Source organism: Hemiscyllium ocellatum, chromosome 30, assembly GCF_020745735.1.
Source record: "Hemiscyllium ocellatum isolate sHemOce1 chromosome 30, sHemOce1.pat.X.cur, whole genome shotgun sequence".
NCBI lineage: Eukaryota > Metazoa > Chordata > Chondrichthyes > Orectolobiformes > Hemiscylliidae > Hemiscyllium > Hemiscyllium ocellatum.
In genome coordinates this window covers 23,118,724-23,141,698 of record NC_083430.1, presented here as the reverse complement: position 1 = coordinate 23,141,698, position 22,975 = coordinate 23,118,724, and the positions used below count along the sequence as shown (strand labels likewise).

Sequence of the window (22,975 nt, the reverse complement as noted above, 5' to 3'; positions counted from 1 at the left end):
TAAATCAAATCAATAGAATGTGAATTTTTACCAAGAGTACCTTATCATGTTTCTAGTCCCAAAATCAGCAAGATAAATATAGCTAGGAAGTAGTTTTAATTTGATTTATTATTGAGATATGTATCAAGATACAGTTCAAAAATTGGGTGCTAACCAGATAAAACATATCTTACATAAGTACATCAGGGTAATAGAACAGAATGCTGAATATAGTGTTACAATTACAGAGAGGGTGGAGAGAACGATCACCTCTAAAATATGGCAAGTTTGTTCACAAATCTGATATCAGCAAGGAAGAAGCTGTTCTTAAATCTGTTGGTACATGTTTTGAAACTTTTACTTGATGGAGTGGTAACATCACTGGGCTAATAATCCTGAGCCCCATGCTAATATCCTAGGGACATTGGTCCAGATTCTGCCATGGCTGATGGTGATATTTGAATTCAGAAAAAATCAAAAATAAAATGCAGGCCTATGGTATCTCTGTAACCACTGTAGATTGTCAAAGAAATCTATCTGGTTTACTCATGTCATAAGGGAAGGAAATCTGCCTTTGCTTTAGCCTAGAAACAAAATGTCAGGAGTGTGCCAAATTGCTAGACAGTGTATAACGAAATGGTCATTTTTATTACAGTGAGGAGGAGAAAAGGTAAAACTTCACCCAGACCTGAATCATTTGTATGCAAGGAAACCTGGAATTTCAGCAATTAATTACGAGACAGTTCAAAACATTTTCACACAGTTGAGCACTGGACTATAATGCAGATTTAAAACATTTTTAAACTTTGTAATCTAAATATGATTCTATGACCATAGCTGTTTTATCAAACGTATGTGCTATGAAGGGATCACTTAATTGTAGTAAGCCTAAATCTGGTAGTTTGAGCTAAGTCACTAAGTCTTGTAATATTGCATGAAATAGTATGTCCATGTTGATGATGTTTATATGTGAATTATTTATCTTGACTGAATTAATGTAATTGTCACTTGTCTTGACAGAAAGAGACAAGCAGTGCCCTGACTCATGCTGGTGCTCATTTAGATCTGTCAGCTTTCTCATCCTGGGAAGTAGGTTATCCTTTTAGTTTATTATTTTATTCTCTTTGGTCTATGTTGAAGCTTATGATGATCATTATTCAAAATCTCTCAGGCAAATGATCTGTGTCTTTAATTTTTTTTAAAAGTTGTACTTTATCATGGTAGAAAGTGAAAAAGTTGTACAACTGTCTTTTTAAAAATGTCTGTATTTAATGTGCCGAAGTAATAATTTGATAGCTTTAAACTTTTATTTTCACAATATTAAAATAAAGAAAGGGACATGAAGCATAGTGCCTTCTTTAAGTGAGGCATAAAATGTAAAAGCACTGAGGTTATGCTGGAACTGTATAAAACACTATTTAGACCATAACTCGCGTACTGTGTAGTTCTAGGCACTACATTATGGGAAAGATGTGTCTAAATTAGGTAAGGTAATGTTGTCTTGTTCCTAAAAGGCCATAGGGCTGCTCTCTCATTAGAGAAAAACAACTGGTGGTAGTTTCACCTGAGGGTTACCATGACCAATTTCATCTAGAAAGATAGGCACTTTATCTACGGGAGGGGTCAGTAACCAGGGGGCATACATTTAATGTAACAGGTAGAAGACTATAAGGACAATTGAGGAGAGTGGGAGTCAACAACATACAGCTTGAAATAGTGGTTGAGTCATAACTCGCATAACATTTAAGTAATATCTTGTGTTAATTGCCACACAGTCGTCTTGTTTTTAGGTCAAGAACTGAAAAATAGAATTAGTGAAGTCTGATCTTTGTTGACTAGCATGGATACAATGAACTAAGTGGTCTCTTCTGCTATACAGATCTACAAGCTTATGAAGGTTAGGAACACACTGTAGAGGCATGGATTTTGTCAGGATAACAAGGACATGTCCAGTGGTTGGAGAGCCAGTGGGGGACTTGCATTAGTTGTATTTGGGAGGTCTTACAGAATCCAGTATCCTTGTGTACTTAAGTGGCCATCATTGGGCTTCCCTGTACTCAAGGTTCTGGCTGCAGAAGTGCCACATGCAGTGTACCTATCACTAGTGGGAGCAGTGGCTATTGGTGCCACTGTGCCCACTCAAGTTCCAAGAATGTCATTGAGACTCTGGGCCCAAAGTGGCCAAAGGAGTCTCTGGGAGGCCACCAGCCGTGCATTTCTCGATAAATTGTCATGCTGCTGTAAGTTCCAGTACATGTACATGCTCAGAACATATACGTCATTTGGTTCACTATTTAACCAAACATATATCCTGCCACTTGTGGCTGAGTATCCCATGTCTCTGCTTCCATGCTACACTGCAACTCTATCCCTAGGTTTTTCAGAGTGGTTCGTGTACTTGCTGTGACTGAGATTCGATGATGCTGTTTGATTTATCATTTGATTGAGTCCTTTTTTGTTTTGATACAATTACAAAAGTACTGTATTTCATGAGAATTCTGTTTGCAGTTTTATTTACTGAGCAGTTCTGCTCATTTATGACTGCATAGGGCATTTATAAATTTAAAAATACTTTTGAACCAACAGGAGTTGGCTTCCTTGGGGTTGGACAGACTGAAATCCGCCTTAATGGCTTTGGGTCTGAAATGTGGTGGGTAAGTGTCCAGTTGATAACAGGGATTAAACACAATGGAGTAAAAATTCATCACAGACAGCGATGCAAAACAAGTAGCATTGGGTCATCTGCCTGCTGGAAACAGCACAGTATTTTCAATTCCATTACTGTCACTATTTTGCTCCACTGCCCAAGATCGATATCTTCTGCATAACTGCATTTAAAAAGTTATTTTTTTTAAGAATTGTTTTTAAACTTGTTTTTAAGAAGGTTGGAAAATTTTTTTCCTGGGTCCTTGATGAACAAAGAGTCTTGAAACTGGTGTTTGAAAGAGAATATAAATTTAATTTGTAAATTTCTGCTTTAATTATAAATGTTTTGGAAACTACTCTGCAAAAGAATTTATAACTATTAAACTGTGGAATATGCAAGTATGAGAGCAGTTGGTGTAAACTGATGTTCTGAAATTCACTGTCTGTAGGTTTGTAATAGTTATGCTTTAGAATTACTGGGCTGCTAACTTTAAATGCAGTTTGAAGGCTTTGTTTTTAATTATTCTTTTAATTAACAGTCAAATGCATTATTTGTTTTCCTTTTTTTCAGAACCTTAGAAGAGAGAGCCCAGAGGTTATTCAGTACTAAAGGGAAGTCTCTGGAGGCTCTGGACCCTTCATTATTTGCAAAGTCTAAATCTAAAGGCACTAAAAAGTTAGTACAAAACAAAACTGTGTATTTGACCTGTGATGTATCAGGTAGGCTAAGTCCAGTTTGCAGGAGACCATTCTTCCAGTTTTCTTTCTCTATCAATTCAGCAGAACTTTCTTCACAAAATTCTTTAAAAAAAACTCTACACCTTGCTTTAACTTATTCCCCTTCTTCTGATCTGCAGTTACTTAGGGTTGAGTTCCGTTGCTATAATGTTGTCTGGTACATTGCCCATATATCCATCCATCCTTCATGTATTGGCTGAAGCAAAGAGCGTCAGTTGGTTATTTGACCAAGTCCAATCATGTCTTGAAATTCCTGAGTCTCTGTGATGGGTTACAGCCATTTAAAAACAAAAAAAATGTTCATATAACCCAACATGATAAAATTAAAAATTATTTAAAGTGGAGACCTTGCTGATGATCAAGCAGAGTCATCATGACCTTTTTTTTAAAGAGTTGTTTGGGAAACAGGATAGATGAAGGGGAAGCAGTAGATGTAACATACTTACACTTGACCACAAGGTGTTTGATAAGGTACCACATATGAGGATACTTTATTAAGAGCCCGTGGTGTTGGGGTAATATAATAGCATGAATGGATGGATGATTGGCTAACTGACACAAGATAGAACTGGGACAAAGGGGGCATTTTTGAATTGGCAACCTGTAACAAATAGAGTGCTACAGCAATTGTGCTGGGACACAATTATTTACAATTTAAGTTAATGGCTTGGACTGCGGAAGTGAATGTGCGATAGCCAAGTTTGTAAATGACACAAATAGATGGGAAGGCAAGCATTGAGGATGACGAGAATGATCTAGACAAATTGAGTGATTGGACAAAAATTTGGCAGATGAAATGTAATGTGGGAAAATGTAAGGAAATGCAATTTTACAGGAAAAATAGAAGAGCTGAATGTTATTAAACGTGAGAGACGGCAGAAAGCTGCAGCACAGGGGGCCTTGGAGGTCCTTCTGCATTTAAATTCAGCGGATAATAGGGAAGGAAAACGGAATAAAATAGAACACAGAGCAGTGGATGCTGGAAATCTGGAAAAATAAATTGACATTGCTAGAGAACTTAGCAGCTCTGCCAGCATCTGTGGCAAGAAAGTAATGTTGCGTTTTGTATTTAGTGACCCTCCTTCAGAACAGAGTTCTGAAGAATGGTCACTGGACCCAAAATATTCACTCTGCTTTCTCAAGGCAAATGGAATGTTTGCCTTTATTTCAAATGGGATGGAGTATTGAAATTGGGAGGTCTTGCAAAACTATATAAGGCACTAGCTAGACCATAGCAGAAATACCATGAACAATTTTGCTTCCTTTATCTAAAGCAGTATATTTTGGCATTGGAAGTAGTTCAGCGAAGATTTGCTAGGTTCATTCCAGATGTGAAGTGAGTTTCTCTTGAGGAATGTTTGAAAAGAGTAGGTTTGCACTCATTGGAATTTAGGGTAATGAGGGGCAACCTTATTGAAACATTTCAGATTCTTAGGGAGACACAAAGTTGTTTCTCCTTATGGGAGAGTCTCGCACCAGAGGTCATAACCTCAGAATAGGAGTTGCCCATTTAAGACAGAGGTAAGGGTTTTTTTTCCATTGAGACCATTGTCAGTGGGCAGTTGAGTATTTTCAAGGCTAAGGTGGATAGATTTTAAGTAGTCTGGGAATTGAAGGTTATGAGGATAAGGCAGGAAAGTGGAGTTTAAGATTTTCAGATCAGTCATGATCTCATTAAATGACAAGTAGACTTGATGGACTGATTAGCCTAATTTTGCTCCTAAGTCTTAAGCTGTTGTGTGTTCTGCAGCATGAAAGTCTAAAGGTAATGCCTCCCTGTATGGAATTAATATATTTCAAAACAGTTCATTAATTTTTCTTCCACTACCACTGCAGGGACTCGGAACGCAACAAAGAAATTGCTTTTCTTGAAGCTCAAGTGTATGAATACATAGAAATCCTTGGGGTGAGTTTCTGAGATTGTTACTTGTCGGCTGACCCATTTGGTTAGACAGGCATAGATTTTACAATGGTCATTGTTTCAAACTAAAATTGATAACTTGTTTGGTTTTGTCACAGCAGATACTGGCTTTTATTCCAGGAGACCCGTAGAGTGTTATTTTGGTGTACCTTGCGTAAAAGATTTAATTTAGTATATTCATGGAAAATACAGATGCTGTGAATTATAGTGAAAGAATCTGCTCTTAACACCACGGTTGTAATGAACTGGGGCACTTGTATCACAGGAATATGCTGTGCTTAGGCACGTTTTATGTTGCTATATACTAACTTATATATCTTATTCATAAATGGCAATAAATACGAGCTCTTATTGACCTATAAACAAAATCTGTCAATTTTATAAAAAAAAGCAATGATTTAATTAGTTTAGTTGCATAAAATGTTTTGGCACAAAGCTGTAGTACTCTAAAGCATAGCAAGCTTGAAGTTGATACTTCTCCCAGAGAGAGCTCTGTGTCAGCTAAACAGAGTTGCCAGAACTGCCTGTTCCTGCATTTCCTTGGTTCCTACAAGGGAAAGAGCATTTATTTATTCATTGGCATTAACTCGATGTAACTTCTAAGAATCTCTTCCTTTGTTAAGATTTATTGTCTTGTTTTTCCAAATGATTTGAAAACAAGCCAGAATATAAATTTTAAACTTGAGGTAAAATTTCACAAGAAAATTGTTATTAAGTACTTACTTTTTTTGTAAAACTCTGAGACACAGTGCAAGTGGAACAATTGAGCATGAATATACTTTTCATTGCACATTTAAAAACAATTTTGTTACATTTTCTCCATCTGAAAATGAGGCTTGAATTTTGTTTGCCTTTAACAGTAGTTAAGCTGGTTATTCCCAAATTATTTGAAACAAAATAATTTGTTTCAAATGATTTCTGACAGATTCTGGGGTGGCACAAGCTTTAAATACTTTTTTTCACTTTGGAACAAGATGGAATGCGGAAAGGTGTCCCAGGTAGCAGGAGATAATTATTTTGTTTGAGAATTGCTGAGAAATTGGAAATGATGATTAAAGTAAAAAGATTTGACTGACGCAGCAATGCTAACAATTGTTTCTAATTATAATGGGTAAAAATGTTCTGTAACACACAAGGATAACTATTTTAATTTCCTCTAATGGTTTCTGATGAATATTCAATAAGAAAACACTTGTCTCTCTGTGTCTCAGCACTGGTTTTTGCAAGTTATTTGTCCACGCTGTTAACACTGATCATTCTAAATTACCTCTCAAAACAATGTAATATTTGACTTGCCATAAGCCATGCCAGAGGGAGCTTATGAGGAACTTACTAAAACAGCATTTCTCACACACTTGCTGATACTAAACAGTTTTTTTTAAAGGTGTTTCTCATATACATTTCTAACCGAAGCCTGAAATTGCCAAGCACATTTCAATTTGCAAAATTTCCTGACCAAATGTCAATTAACCTTTCTCCAATCTATGGTTTGCCATTGTAATTTCAAAGAGAGAAATCTCCACCTGAACATAATTATTGTGAATTATGTAGATTAATATTCTTGCCCTTATCAAACCACCCATTCACATTGCTGTAGATAAAGTGACGTCCAAGAGTATATAATACAAGTTGAATTACTTTACATAGATGTTATTTACAATCGTTTGTTCTCATAGTAACAACCTACTTGTGTTATGTTTATATTTTTGCAAGCTAACTATTCTATATTCCATAAGTAATCCATAAACTCTATTCGGGGATAATACTGCAGAATCAGCTACAGTTTATTCATCAGTTGAAATCTATACATGTAGTTAGTTTATTGTTGCCACATTTTCTGAGTGTTCAGGCACATGGTCATTGCTGTATTTCAGAGAGGGATTTTTTTTTTGTACTGCTGTGTAAAAGGTGGCTAGTGATGTGGGACTTGTGCCAAGACACAATTATTGGAGGATGAGACACCATAACTCAGTTATGTATGTCTGAGTATCTGGCTGGGTAGAGTTGTTGGTGCCTCAAGGATATGTCTCTGTTTCTTATGAGATAAATTGAATGAGTGCGGTTTTTTGAAGATATTACTAATAAAATTTGTGAAGGAGAGCCGATGGACATGTATGCTTAGCTTTCCAGAAGCCTTTTGATAAAGAAAGATTAATGCACGTGGAATAAGATGCAGTGTACTGGCATGGATTAATGATTGGTGAAGAAACAAAACCATGAGAAGGAGTAAATGGGTCATTCTCAGGCTGGCAGGCTGAGACTAGTGGGATACTGCAAGGATCAGTTCTTGGGGTCCCAGTTGTTCACAATATATATCAATAATTTGGAGGTTGAGACCAAATGTAATCCTTTCAGATTGGCAGATGATATAAAGCTGAGTGGAGATATATGTTGTGAGGAAGGTGCAAAGTGGCTTAAGGAGGATTTGACAGGCTTAGTGTTTGGGCAAGAACACGGCAGTTGGAACATCATCTGCAAAACTGGGATCTTAACCACTTTGTTAGGAGAAGCACATGTGCAGAGCATTTCTTAAGTGATAAAGCATGAAAAGTGTAGGGGCACAAACGCACCTGGGTGACCTTGTCAATAATTCACTGAGAACTAATATGCAGATACAGCAATCTATTAGCAAGGCTAGTGGAATGTGACCCATTATTGAAAGAGGATTTGAATACAGGAGTAGTGAAGTCTTGCTTCAGTTGCTTAATAGCTTGGTTACACCACACCTGGAGTACTGTACTGGGCACAGTTTTTTTTTCTCCTTATCTCAGTAAAGATATTATGGCCACAGGAGTGCAACAAAGGTTTATCAAACCTGTTCCCGGGATGATGCAGACTTCCAATGAAGAGACACTTGGCAAATCGGGCCCTGTGTTCTCTATAGAGTTTCCAGGAATAAGCGACCATCGCATTGAAACATACAAAATACATTAAGGCAAAGCCTGCGTGGATCTAGGCAAGATGTTTCCCTGGTTAGAGAGGCTAATGTCAGGGAGCACCGTTCAAAACAAGGGAGATGCTAGTTGAATCTAAGATGAGATTATTTTACTCATAGAGTTATGAACCATTAGAACTCTCTGCCACAAAGGGCCTGCTCAGTCTTTGAGTATGTTTGAAGAAGATAGTGATGGATTTCTGATTAACAGATTTATGGGAATGAAGGTGAGTAAAAGGCATTAAAGTGTTCATTTAGTCATGGCCATTGTGTATGGTGAGGAGACTTGACGGGCTGAATGGCCTCCTTTTATTCCTATGCACAAGACAGGTTCTTCCTCACCTCTAATAAAGCTTAACTTTCTGTCTCTTCACATTTATACCATCTGCTCATGGAAATCCTTTTCTTTGTCTACCTTATTTAAAACGGCCATAATCTTGTACAATTTTATCAAATCTCTCCTCAACCTCCTTTGCAGCAAGGAGAGCAATGGCAGTTTCTCTGGACTAACCTTGTATATAAAATGCCTGATCCCTGGAATTATTATGCCTCATACCCGAAAGAACCTTACCTCCATCCTTAAGATTGGTGACTGGACTGAACATTATAGTTGTAGCTCAACTAGAGCTGCTTAAAGATTCAGCTAACTGCTTTATTATTTGTGCCTCCTTATGAAACCTCAGATTTCATACTTTGCTAATTACTTTCATAATGCCCTGCCACCTTCAAGGATCTGCAATTTTGAATCCCCAGGCCCCCCCCTCTCTACAGACACCTTGGAACTATGTCGAGAGTGTGTTGCTGGAAAAGCAAAGCAGGTCAGGCAGCATCCAAGGAGCAGCAAAATCGACGTTTCGGGCAAAAGCCCTTCATCCTGTTCCTCGGATGCTGCCTGACCTGCTGTACTTTTCTAGCACCACACTCTTGACTCTAATCTCCAGCATTTGCAGTCCTCATTTTCACCATGGAACTATATCCCTAGCCAGTGTTTTATCTAAGTAGTCACCATCAATTGTACACTGACATAAATGTGTTGTAAACCTGTGCTTTTAGTCCTCCTTTGTCAGCTTCTTATGTGGGGCTAGTTCCCTCTCTATTACTATCTAATACCCTCATTATTTATGTGCTTTATTCGTCTTTGCTACTTCACTATACTGGTGTTCATCTCCCTGCTGATTTAATCTAAACGTTCCTGACCACCAGTGAACCTCTCTGTAAGGGTATTTGGTTCCAGTCTTGTGAAGGTGCGACCTATCTGTTGTCTGTATTTGAGAGATCAGCAAAGCTAATCTTTAAGAAGAAGAATTTTAAATCCCAGAAGTGCAGCTATTAAAATGTTATTTGTTGGCTGTCAGCAGTCTTCACTGCCCCCTGTGTACATTCTTAAGAGTAACCTGTTTTCAAGAGGATTGTATAAGACTTCTTAATCATTTATTGCAAAGAAATTTTTAAAATTTTGTGTGAAATTATAGATCCCATTAAACTTACAGAAAATGTATTCACTAACTCAAAGTTGAAAGAAATTTATCTGTATCAAAAGAGTGTGTTGTTTTTGAACACTTTATAGAACATAGAAAAATACAGCGCAGTACAGGCCCTTCGGCCCTCGATGTTGCGCCGACCAAAGTCTACCTAACCTACACTAGCCCAATAACCTCCATATGCTTATCCAATGCCCGCTTAAATGACCATAAAGAGGGAGAGTTCACCACTGCTACTGGGAGGGCAAAATTTGGAGAAATCTTGGCAGTGGTAAAATGATACTTCAGTATTTTGATGTGAAGGCAAATGAGTAAATATTTCTATGGTCCTTTAGAAGAACAAGGTTTTTGATTCTTTTTCAGTGTCAATTGCAGTGAAAATAAACAAGTGATGTACTTATTGTGACCATGCAATTTGTTACATGGAGTTATTTCCCATTGTCAAAATAAAGATTCCATGTCTGTATGCAAACTTTCTGTTGTTTAGAATGCTGCTAAAAAAATCAGTCCATTGCTGCTGATGATTATAGAATCTGTACAATCAAAAATTAGTTCCCTATTCTCAGGATTGTGAATTGTGCCCTCATTGTTTTTGTATTTATTTTGATGCAGTCATGCGCTTGTGGTCCTTTTGATTGTTGAGTTACTTTTTCTTAAAATCTGTTCAACAGGAACAGAGACAGCTAACCCGAGAAAATGTACAACGCAAGCAAGCTCGGACTGGTGAAGAACGAGAGGAGGAGGAAGAGGAGCATGTCAGTGAGAGTGAAAGTGAAGATGAGGAAAATGAAATAATCTACAATCCCAAGAATTTGCCATTGGGTTGGGATGGCAAGGTGAGCTTAAAGAAAAATGGTCAATGATCATGCTTGATGATTAAATAATAAGCCAATAGAATGTTGTAGGTGCTGAATTTTAATTTTGACTTCGGACGTACTAATGAATCCCATTTTAATCTGTATACCTAGTAATCCATGTTCTGCTGTCCTTTTATTTCTCCATATATGCTCATGGTTGCAATCAAAACATGTTTATGAAATTTGATTAAAAAATGGCACTTAGTGATTCCTAACTTTTTGAGATATAGATTTAACTAAGTGGAAAGAGGGAGTAAATCACTGTAAAAATGTAGAACCATAGTATATTTTCTATTTCATAATAGGACCTAATAATTGATCAATGAGGAATGTTCCTCCTCACCCTTGAATTGAGTACTGCGCGGAGCAAAGTGCGTGTACTCTAAGTACAGTAAGCCCTTAAGTAATCAATCATCTTTGAAGGGAGGATCCAAAAAAGGAAAGTAAACTTAGGCTTTTTTTTCAAGGAAACAGATACTAAAAACCAGGTATTGCATTCTTGAAGATGAACACTGAAGTCTGATCCAGAATGCCTGGCACGGATTCCTAGTATTAGGAACTTGGGAGCAGGAGTAGACCATTCAGCCTTCAAACCTGTTCCGCCATTTAATGGGATTGTGGCTGATCTGTGGTCTAACCCCATCTACCTGCCTTTGCCCCATATCCCTTAATATCTTTGAATAAAAATTAATTATCTCAGATTTAGAATTAACAACTGATCTGGCATCCACTGTCATTTGTGGAAATTAGTTCCAAACATCTTCCCCTCTTTACATATAAAAGTGCTTCCTAACATCTTTCCTGAATGATCTGGCCATAATTCTCGCAATATACCCTGTAGTTCTAGAAACTCTAACCAATGGAAATAACTTATCTTATCTACTGTCTTTTCCTGTTGTTATCTTCAAGACTGCAATCAGATCATGCCTTAACCATCGAAATTCTAGAGCTAACAGGCCTAATTTTTATAGTCTAGCCTCATAACCTAAGCCCTGAAGTCCAGGTATCTTTCTTGTAAAACTATGTAGTACTCCTCCAGGCCAGTATATCTTTCCTAAGATGTGGTGTCCAAATTTTCTCTCTGTACTCCAAATGGGGTCTCCCAGGATTTTCTATAATGTTGTGGTTCTGCTCGCCGAGCTGGAAGTTTTTGCTGCAAACGTTTCGTTCCCTGGCTAGGGAATATCATCAGTGCTGTTGGAGCCTCGTGTGAAGCGCTGCTTTGATGTTTCTTCCGGTGTTTATAGTGGTTTGTTCTTGCCGCTTCCGGGTGTCAGTTTCAGCTGCAGTGATTTGTATGTGGGGTCCAGGTCGATGTGTCTGTTGATGGATGTTCTTGCCGTTTCCGGGTGTCAGTTTCAGCTGACCCTATAGGACAAACAGGAAGACAGCTAACAATCCTCATCCATGAACATCAGCTAGCCACAAAACGACACGACCAGCTATCTCTAGTAGCCATACACTCAGACAACCAGCAACATGAATTTGACTGAGAAAACACCACTATCATAGGACAAGCCAGACAGAGAACAGCCAGAGAATTCCTAGAAGCATGGCATTCATCCCCAAACTCCATCAACAGACACATTGACCTGGACACCATATACAAACCACTACAGCTGAAACTGACACCCGGAAACGGCAAGAACATCCATCAACAGACACATCGACCTGGACCCCACATACAAATCACTGCAGCTGAAACTGACACCCGGAAGCGGCAAGAACAAACCACTATAAATACCGGAAGAAACATCAAAGCAGCGCTTCACACGAGGCTCCAACAGCACTGATGATGTTCCCTAGCCAGGGAATGAAACGTTTGCAGCAAAAACTTCCAGCTTGGCGAGCAGAACCACAACAACGGATACCCGAGCTACAAATCTTCAATCAGATCTTATTTTCTATATTTCTACAAGTTTGTGTTCAAGTCCTTTAGAAATAAAGTTCCTTAAAAGTCACATGTAACCCTTTCTTCTCAGTATTGTAGTTTGAAAACTCAAAAGTGTTGACATGACTAATGGCATGGCATATCTAATACAATTAAATCTCAAAAGCTAGTAGCTTCACTTATGTCTAGGCTGGAGTTTAATTATGTGTCCTTGATAACTATTGTAATCTGTGTTTTGTAGCAGTTTGATTTTGGCGCAGGTTGTGTTACTTTGAAGGTGTCTCTTTGTGTTTAGTATGACACGTTGATGTTTCAATATGCTTTAGAAATTATTTCCCACTTGTAGGATTCAGCAACCAGCAATGTTACAGACCACCAGTAGATGGCAGAGCTAATGAATTTATAATTCAATATGTATTATTTTGCATTGTATTTTTATCATTTTGGTTTGTTGTGACTCTATACTTTCTGTTTCAGCCCATTCCATATTGGTTGTACAAGCTGCATGGTTTGAACATCAACTATAATTGTGAAATCTGTGGAAATTATACATACAGAGGACCCAAAGCATTCCAGCGCCATTTTGCTGTAAGAATAATGAACTTCATATGGAAACTATTGACCTCTGAGGGTTTTCTTTAGACTGGTTATATTTTCCCTCTCCTGTGCTGTACACTAACTCCTGGACAAGGGACTGACTGTATCGTTTTTTTTAATTCTATTTTTCATTGGCTTCTGGTGAAATACTGAGGTTTCTTGGGCCGCTCCCATGCAGACCTCTTCCCCTGACACTTGGGGAAACTTCTGCTTGTTGTGCCTTGAATGAGGAATTGCATATCTGGGATTTTAATGGTTTTATTCTGAAGGTGACAGTCTATCTGAATTGTAATTTTCCTTATAGCCTTTCCTTAAACAAGGTTCCAGTTAGAGCTAAGAGGCCAAGGAGAAAACAAATTGCTTCTAGACTCTCTGCATGTGCTCTAAACTCTGTGGGAGTAACTTCAGTCCCTACTTCCTGTAGCAACGTGGCATAAATTGGCAGCACCAGGGTCCCAGGTTCAATTCCAGCCTCGGGCAATTGTCTGTGTGGAGTTTGCATATTCTCCCCATGTCTGTGTGGGTTTCCTCCGGGTGCTTTGGTTTCCTCCCACAATCCAAAGATGTGCAGGTCAGGTGATTTGGCCATGCTAAATTGCCCATAGTGTTAGATGCATTATTCAGAGGGAAATGGGTCTGGGTGGGTTCTCTTCAGACGGTCAGTGTGGACTGGTTGGAGAAAAGGGCCTATTTCCACACTGTAGGGAATCTAATCTAAAATCAATCATATGGAGATTGCAATTAATTTAGTCATGAGAATGTTTTGTCACGAGCTCAGAGAACGTAGACCCATGGGAAGGTGCTTTGCAGTTATGTGGAGCTCCACCAGTCTACTCTTGATAGTCAGTAAAGTAAGGATATGTGTCAACAACAATTTTATTCAGCAGCACCAGCTTAGCAAATAGTCTGCTCGTTGATGCTTAGTTTGGGTTCTGTCTGGGCCACTCAGCTCCTGACCTCAATAGTTTAACCTAAAGAGCTAAATTCCAGAAGTGAGGTGAGAGCGACTACCCTTGACATATTAGCCACATTTGACTCTTCCTGTTCATTAACCTATCCAGAGACCTTTTAAATGTTGTAATTGTACCAGACTCCACTACTTCCTCTCGCAACTCATGCATCACCATCTGCACAAAGGAATTAGAAGGAATGGGTCTGGTCTGTTCTAGTTGGAGTCATACCTAGCACAAAGGAAGATAGTTGTAGTTATTTGAGCTCAATTATCTCAACCCCTGGACATCCCTGCAAATGTTAGTGTGTTACAAATCTAATCCCATTATTCAATATTGGGGAGAGAGAGAGAGAGACAAAGCAAAATTACAGATCAGTTATCTTAACATAATTGGAAGGAGAATGCTGAGGATTATTATAAAAGACTTGATAACAGAGCATTTAGAAAGCCTTAAAGGGGTTAGACAAAGTCAGCACAGGTTTATGAACAGGAAATCACACTTAACTTATGCACTGGAGCTATAGCTAGTGGAATAGATGAGCAGAGAACCAGTGGATGTTTATTTGGATTTCTTAAGGGAGCACATAAAAGGCTAGAAGGCAAACCTAAAGTACACAAGGTTGGGGGTTATATACTATTATGAATTGAAAATTGGTTACAGACCTGAAGCAGAGTGAGAATGAACCAGTCTTTTGCTGGGTAGCAGGCAGTGGCTTGTGGTGTCCTGGAGAGATCAGTGCTTGGGCCCCAGCTATTCACAGATCTGTAAATAATTTGAAGTAAGATACTGGAATTGGAGTGGTGTGGGCAAAGTCAGAAGACACCATTTTTATAGTCCAACAGGTTTATTTAAAATCATAAGCTTTCGGAGCACTTCGCTTTCATCAGGTAAAGTTACAAAAGCACCTAACAAAGGAGCAGCCCTTGAAAGCTTGCAATTCTAAATAAACCTGTTGGACTATAATCTGGTGTCGTGTGACCTCCAATTTAATAAATAATTTGGATGAGGGAATCAAATGTAATATTTCCAGATTTATTGATGGCAGAAAACTAGGTGGGATTGTAACTTGAAGCAGGCACAAGGAGGCTTTGGGATGATTTTGCAGTGTGTAGGCAACAAATGGTCAATGAAGTGTAATGTGGATAAATGTAAAGTTTTATACTTTGTTGTGAAAATCCAAAAGATGGAGTATTATTTGAACAGTGACGTATTAGGAAAGATGGATGTACAAAAGGATCTCAATGTCCTTGTACACCAGTCAATGAAAGTGAACAGGCAGGTGTAGTAAGCAATTTGGAAGGCAAAACGTCTGCTTTCACTGCAAGAGGATTGAGTCCAGAAGTAGGGATGTTTTATTGCAGTTATACAAGGCCTTGGTATTACATGCAGTTTTAGTCTCCCTACCTGAGTGGATATAATTATCAGAGTGCAGCAAAGTTCATTTTGGCTGATACTGAGAATTAGTTTTAATATTAAAGGCATCAAGGACATATGGAGAGAAAATGGAATAAGGGTTTAAGTTAGAGGATTGGTCAAAATCATATTGAATGACAGAGTAGGCTCGAAGGGACAAATAGCGTTCTTAAAGCAGTATCCTAGGCCCAGCCATCTTCAGCTGCTTCATCAATGACTTTCCTTCCATCCCAAGGTCACTGATGATTGCACAATTGTCAGTATCATTTACACCTCCTCAGATACTGAAGAAACCTGTTTCCAAATGCAGCAAGACCTGGACAATATCTATCTTTGGGTTGACATTTGTGCCATATAGTATCAAGTAATGACAATCTCGAACAAAGGGGATTCTAACCATCCTCAACATTCATTGTAATTACCATCACTGAATCTCCCATTGCATCCTGGGAGCCACCAATAGCCAAAGACTGAACTGCGCTCACTTTATATTGACTGGGGCCACAAGATGCTAGAAATCCTGCAGTGAGTAACACACCTCCTGATGTCCCAAAATCTGTCCACCATTTACACGGTGCAAGTAAGTAGTTGATCAAATACTCGATACTTGCCTGAATGATTGCAAGTCCAATAACAGTCAGGAAGTTTTACACTATCCAGGATAAAGCAGCCCACTTAACTGGCATCAGATCCACAAAGCAACGCACAGTAGCAGCAGTGTGTACATCTACAATATGCACCACAAAGAAAAATCACCACAGCTCTTTAGATAGTACCTTTCAAACCCATGAATATAACTAGTTAGAATGACAAGGGCGGCAGATACGTGGAAATACCACCAGCTGCAAGTTCCCCTCTAAGCTGCTCACCATCCTGATGGGAACAGCCTCCCTAACGGCATTGTGTGTCTACCTCCAGCACAGGTACAAAGCAGTTCAAAAAGGCATCTCACTACCATGTCTCAAGGCAATTTGGGATGGACAACAAATGCAGGCAATGTCTATATTCCAATGAATGATTTTTTAAAAAAAGTGATCAAGAAATCTTAGCTGCAAGGATCACAAAGATATGGGATTACTGTACCTTTCAATGATGCATTATCACAGTCTGATTTTTGATATCAGTACCACTGACATTGATATGATTGAATAAATTGTTATGCACTTTTAAAACCGAACTGCTAACCAAATCACAGCCAGCTGCTATTCAGTTAATGGCATGATGTAGAAAGTTTTAGGTTTGCTCAAGTTTCCTCAATTACTTACCAAATATGTGAATTTTCTTGTACAATTTCTAGGAATGGCGCCATGCCCATGGCATGAGGTGTCTTGGAATCCCTAACACGGCACATTTTGCAAATGTCACCCAAATTGAGGACGCTGTGTCCTGTAAGTATTCTTCTATCAAATACTGGTTTAAAAAAAATCACAGGTGAACCTTCACTAGTTTAAAGTATTTCCTAGAATGATTATTAATCATTTATCACAGCTTTCACTGGTTGTATTAATCCTGAATAGCCACCAATATCAGACAAATCATACTGAGCCTTTGTCTTTACCAGCGGCTGTGATTACAGAGGCATTGCTTCAAATGAGTGGAATTTTTTTGTGATTTTTGCAATTCGGTACTTTGCCTAAAATTAATAGACGTTTTAAATTGAAATATGATAACAATTGTACAGAGTTATTACTTTCTGTAGCCTTTTATAGTTTTATGTCCAACATCCATAACGGTCAGATAATTTTAGCAAGAATGCAGCTGCTATACCCAAAGCTTATTTAAAACCATGGAAATGCTGGAAATATGCATCAGATCCATCAGCATCTAGAATGAAAAGGCAAGTTAATGATTCATGCTGCTTATTGGTACATCTATCCATTTGTTCTGTGGATTATTGATTTTCCAATATTGTAAATATTTCCAAGTATCACCGCTTATAAAACAAGTTTCAGAAAGAAATGGAACATTGGTCCTTTATAATCATTACAGGTTATTGAAAAGATGCTTTATATTTGTCTAAGCCAATAGTTAACAGCAAAGTTTCTTTTACAGACATCATTTTTAATTTTCTACTTTTCAACAATCAAAGAAGCAAACAAGTGACAAGCAGCTTCTTAGAACTTGCATTAGAAAATATAAGAGCAATATAGTATTTCAGAAATGTACTCTGGGTACTAATCTACTATCTAATTATTTTTCTACCTTAAATCCTAAACTCCTGAAAATAAATAATTGAGAAATTGGAAGATATGCTACACGTGAATTATATGTTTTAAAAATTGTCAAATAATTTAGTTTCATTCCTTCAACAAAGTTCACTTGTGGTCCTTCTTTCTAATCCTTTTTGCTCTGCAATTTTGTGTTCTTGTATGCAGCTTATTGACAAATAAGAGTTCACATTCCTTTCTAATTAACACACAGTCTCAGAGATCACTAAATTGTAGTAGCAACAACTGAAATGTTCGTCTTAGATTTGTCCATTTGGGACACTGCATCTCACCAAAGTAAACCCTGTTTTGAAATGCTGCTGCACAGTCATAAGACTTTCCTCTTCACTGCACTTCTTTTTAAACACTCATTTCACCAGGGCCTTGCATTCCCTGGTGGGGTTAGCATTGTGTAAGATGGGTTCTGAGCTTCTTGAAACCGGGAAGTTGTTGGTTAAATCCATACTGTGATTTAACAGGTCATAACAACTGAGATGGAAGTTTGTTTAATCTGTCTGTTATGTGGAATTTTTGGAATTTTAATTTTAAAATTATATTCTATCTTTCTAAATTCTTTTTCATGAAACTTGCTGATTAAATTGTCTTTTTCAAAACAAAAGCTAACCCTCCCTTTCCTATCCCTTGTATTCTAATCCCAATTGCTACTTGATATTTTAATTCTTCACCATTCACCCAGAATGGCAAATGCATTCAAGAAATAAATGGCAGAATTTCTTTTCTCATTTTAGTTCTCAAATCATTGACTGGCTGTTTTTGATGTTCTTAAAATCCAGCTTCTCCATTTTTGTCTGTTGTTATTTCTGGTACCTAAACAGTCGCAGAGTACAAAACGTATAAATTCCACTGTGAAAATGCATGATGAGGGCAGCCATTTTGAAAGATAGTCAGAGGAACAGACATGAAAAAACACTAGATTCATTTGTTCATTTTTGGTGGATATGAAATTTTCTGCTGAAACAATAACACTGCTAATTTTATTTGCTTGTCAGTGATTAATTGGAATCATTGTGCTACCTGTTCCCATGCCATATTTAATTTAACTTTAAAGTCAAACAATGAGTTGCATGCATTTGAACAAGCTTTGACTTCAGACAGTTTAGTATTTTTTTGTGACTGGTTGAGCAGAAATACTTCATGCTACTGTTCTATTTGGACAGGAACAATAATAAGTTTCTTTTTCCAATTAGTGTGGGCGAAACTGAAGCACTCAAAGGCCGCAGAGAGATGGCAACCCGACACAGAGGTAATTTTATGTAAATGAGCTGCTTGAGGGGCGAGTGAAGCATATTACTTACTGCGTCTACTTACTGCTAGTTCTGCTTTCAAAGTGGTTGAGGATGTCCCAGCATTGAGTAATGTAATGATGTAAGCAGGAGAACTCAACTGAAAACAGTAGAAATTTATGATATACACTCAGTCCCCATTATCCAGGAATAAGGGGCCATGGACTTCCTCTGATAACCAATGTAGATAACGCAAAGGCCTTCTCCAATGTGCCCAATACATCTCCAAATAACATATTTATGCCCCATAATGTTTAAAACCTAAAAGGAATATGCTACTTTTTAAAAACATTAGCGTGGAAATGCACATTTAGTAAGAGCAACTGAGAAAGTTAAAAACAGTTGTAGTATGGCATGCTCATAATGATTGTAACATTGGTAGCAAGACAGGTAAATCTGGTGAGGAGGGTGAAGTTAAAGATATTTAATAAATAACAGCTGTTTGACCTAGGAGTTGGAGGCTAAGAACAAGATAGCAGTGGGGAAGAGGCACTGGGATTGTATTCTTCTGGCTTTGTGGCTAGTTTGGCTTTTGTAACAAATATCGTTAAGGGGAGGTGTGATGCCTTTTTTTCTTTTAATTCTTATTGAGCACATTGTATAATTCAGTTGAAATTGTGTATGACTATACTCATGCAGAGGAACAGCATCCATATGTACCCCAGCTCTTTTGGAGACATTTCAAATCATTTTGGTGCGATGCAAAGCCTCTGGGGAAAACAATGAGGTTGGTTCTGGGGCTAATTTGCAAGGACACAGATCCACAGGTAGCAAATCGACAGATAGAAGGCCGCTATATCTAAGGGCTTATGCTCGAAACGTCGAATTCTCTATTCCTGAGATGCTGCCTAACCTGCTGTGCTTTAACCAGCAACACATTTGCAGCTGTGATCTCCAGCATCTGCAGACCTCATTTTTTACTCGCTATATCTAATCAGCATCAAAAAATACATGATCGTTACTCACATTATTGGACATTATATAGCATAGATCAAAGTCCAGACATGGAGGGAATTAGAACAGAAATGATAACTGCTGTTACAATGAAACAGTAAGTGGGTTTAATACCCAATAATCAGATTTTGAAGTACAAATGTCTTGGAGGGCATTGGAAAGATTAAAGGTGAAGCTGGGGAAGGTGAGCTGTTCATTCAAATAAATTATGTCTTTGTTTAGGCGAGTTGGTCGCAATGTTTGAATGTTCCACTAAAGAATTCAGGTTATATTCATCCTTCAATAAAACATCATGCCTACAATTTGATAACTAGCTTGTAATAGAAAGGCCAGTTACTTGTACATAATTCTCGGTATTTTTGAATCAACCTTTTGAGATTACATTATACAGTTTCTGGGCAGGGAGACTTGAAAGAAGCAGGGACACTACCACTGTACAACAAGGGTCTTTTTATACAATTATGAAAATTCCCAGTTCTCAATATTTCCTCAACAATATTCAGAATTGTCACAATATCATGCAACATGTACAGTACAATGCCTGTTTTAGTTTGAAAATTTCTTGTTGCCAATGGTTGGCTGCTTTCACTGCACTCAGTGTCAGCCTATTCCAGCTATCTTTACTAATTAGGAAACTGTAGACACTTTCATAATTTCCTGGCAATGTAATTTCTGAGTAGTAGCCAGTCTGAGAAGTCATCTGTTCACAAAACCCACTTATTCAAAAAATGTCGCTTCCTCCCACCCTGTTGTGTTATGAATGCAGCTGCAGTACATTCAGCTGTTTGTTCTTTCTTAGCTTACCAGCTTGTTTTTGAATCTAGTTCACCATTTATGTTTGGTATTTGTTATAGGAAGCATTTCCTACTTTGATGCTCATTCACCTTCTAATTTAACATGAGTGTTTGTGATTTAGAGCACTCCCCTGTTGAATGGCCTAAGCTATTTGAAACACTGAGTCAGTTGATTTTATTCAGATCTGCTGATGTGCACTTTATTGATCTTTGGTAATTGAATTGATCCTCACTAATCTTTATGACTCAAAGTTTCTGCAAATTTTACCAAACTTGCTCATTGACAGTCTGCCAACTCAGTGGCTCACAGTGCCAGGGCCATGGGTTTGATTTCAGCCTTGGGTGACCATCTGTTTGGAGTTCCGCAGGGTGCCCTGGTTTCCTCCCACAGTCCAGAGGTGTGCAGATTAGGTGCTTTGGCCATGCTAAATTCCCCCGTACTCTGAGGATTGGCAGGTCATGCGGATTAGCCAAGGAGAATTTGTGTTGGGGGGTTGGGGCACTTGGGTGTGGGTGGATGTTCTTCTGAAGGTTGGTGCAGACTTGATGGGCTGAATTGTCTCTTTCTGCACTGTATGGATTCTATGATGCAGTCTTTGAAAACTGATGGAAAAAGTTGGCATTTCTGTCTTCTTAACTAAACCACAGACTGCTTTCTTCCTGCACATGTTTGTGCCTGTCGCCATATTCACTCAGCGTTCACTTTGGCTTTGGGAAATTGGAGTTGACCAGCTTTGTGAAACAGGGCAACCATCTGCTTAGTGAGTCTGTAGTGTTTTTGTAACATCCTGTTTCTCAGTGTGGCAAAACATGTTTTTTATTTGAATGTAAAATATAGTGAAGTCAAAAGTAGTTTTAAAAGCCTTGCTCTTAACATGGTTCCTTTTGATGTCCTTGGAATGACCCCAAATGCTGCACAGTCAAGGTGGCACTTTTCACATATGACCATGGTTATATTACAGACAAGCGAAGCAAATAATTTGCAAGCACCTGTAAAGAGCAGTTAGGTGGATGGCTAGTTAATCTGACTGTAATGCTTGAAACTCGGTTTGCCCAGACACCAGGAGAGTTTCTCTTGCTCTTTCTCAGATTGAGCTATGATATCCCTTGCATAAATCTTGGACCTTAGTTTAACATATTGCCCAACCAATGACCCCTCTTAAAGTGAGCTCCAGAGAAGTGCTAGTATTTGGCTATGTGATCAAGTAATGGATTGAGAATGGAAGTTGACTTTTGATACTGGTTAGTGCCACCAACTGAGTTGAATTCTGTGACTGAGATGGTAAGTATGGTCATTCTGTTGTGGTCTAAATTCATATTGCGCTGTACTTGTTTTTAAGTATTATACAAAGTTTCTGAAATGTGGAATTTAACTTGCAATCTCAATAAACATTTTGAGAGTAAAAGCTGAATGCTTTCAGTAAGACAGTGTTTTAAATGGTTATTTGTATTCTTAAATTACAGGAAGAATATGAAGACTCAAGTGGAAATGTAGTTAACAAGAAAACGTATGAAGATTTGAAACGACAAGGATTGCTCTAAAATGTAACTGTCAGAACTTTGAATGATAACTTGTTGGAGACATGAAACAAAGATGCTTTGTCTAGATTCTCTTCTCCCCCTCACTTATTCAAGGACTGTATCTTGTGTTGTCCATAGTTTTTATCAAACTCAAAAGGCTGTCAAGGAATGTGATGCCTGACATCAAATCTGATGGAAATATTTAGCTTTGCAAAAGTGGTACATTTTGTAACTTCTTGTGGATTTTGCTTTATGTCTGTAAAAACAAGCATGGAAGAAGAGTTTCTATTCTGACCAGGAAACTAGAAACTCTTGATGGTAGTAAAAATCTCTTGTTAGTGAACTTGCTAAGTTTTAAGATTAGGCTTAAATTTGATGAACAATATAATGTACAGTAAGCAGTGTACGTTCCTTAAAAACAAGTTCTTCGTCCTGTACTTTTATTGTCACCTTTCCACAAGTCTGTTTCTGACATTTTCTTCACAATTTAATAAAGAAACGTTGTGACTTTTTTATTATCCTCAGATCTGATTTTAAACTTGGTCTGTTTGCAACATATTCGTGGAAGCATTTAACTGGGTACAGAATTTAATGGCAATATAACAGTGAATGGGTGTTCTGTTAGGGTGTAAATACAGATTATAGCAATTTACAGAAAGGGCATGCCAGTGTTGTAAATTGCTGGCAAGATTGCATTCCTCTAGGGCGATAGCATTATAACTTGCTGCTGCACCAGAGCTATTCAGCCTGTCGGACCCACACTAACTCCACTCTCTTGCCCTTT

General features: G+C 38.1%; 1 protein-coding gene across 1 annotated transcript in view; it reads left to right on the top strand.

Annotated features, from left to right (window-relative positions):
* Window positions 1-22,670, top strand: part of sf3a3 (splicing factor 3a, subunit 3) — a 37,368-nt gene extending 14,698 nt beyond the window's left edge. Inside the window, exons 9-17 of the mRNA XM_060847156.1 lie at window positions 1,000-1,068; window positions 2,566-2,633; window positions 3,197-3,301; window positions 5,200-5,269; window positions 10,372-10,536; window positions 12,926-13,036; window positions 16,709-16,799; window positions 18,827-18,882; window positions 22,135-22,670. Of these exons, the coding sequence (XP_060703139.1) occupies window positions 1,000-1,068; window positions 2,566-2,633; window positions 3,197-3,301; window positions 5,200-5,269; window positions 10,372-10,536; window positions 12,926-13,036; window positions 16,709-16,799; window positions 18,827-18,882; window positions 22,135-22,212 (813 nt within the window). The 3' untranslated portion in view covers window positions 22,213-22,670. The remainder of the gene's footprint in view (window positions 1-999; window positions 1,069-2,565; window positions 2,634-3,196; window positions 3,302-5,199; window positions 5,270-10,371; window positions 10,537-12,925; window positions 13,037-16,708; window positions 16,800-18,826; window positions 18,883-22,134) is intronic.
* The last annotated feature ends 305 nt before the right edge of the window (window positions 22,671-22,975 follow it).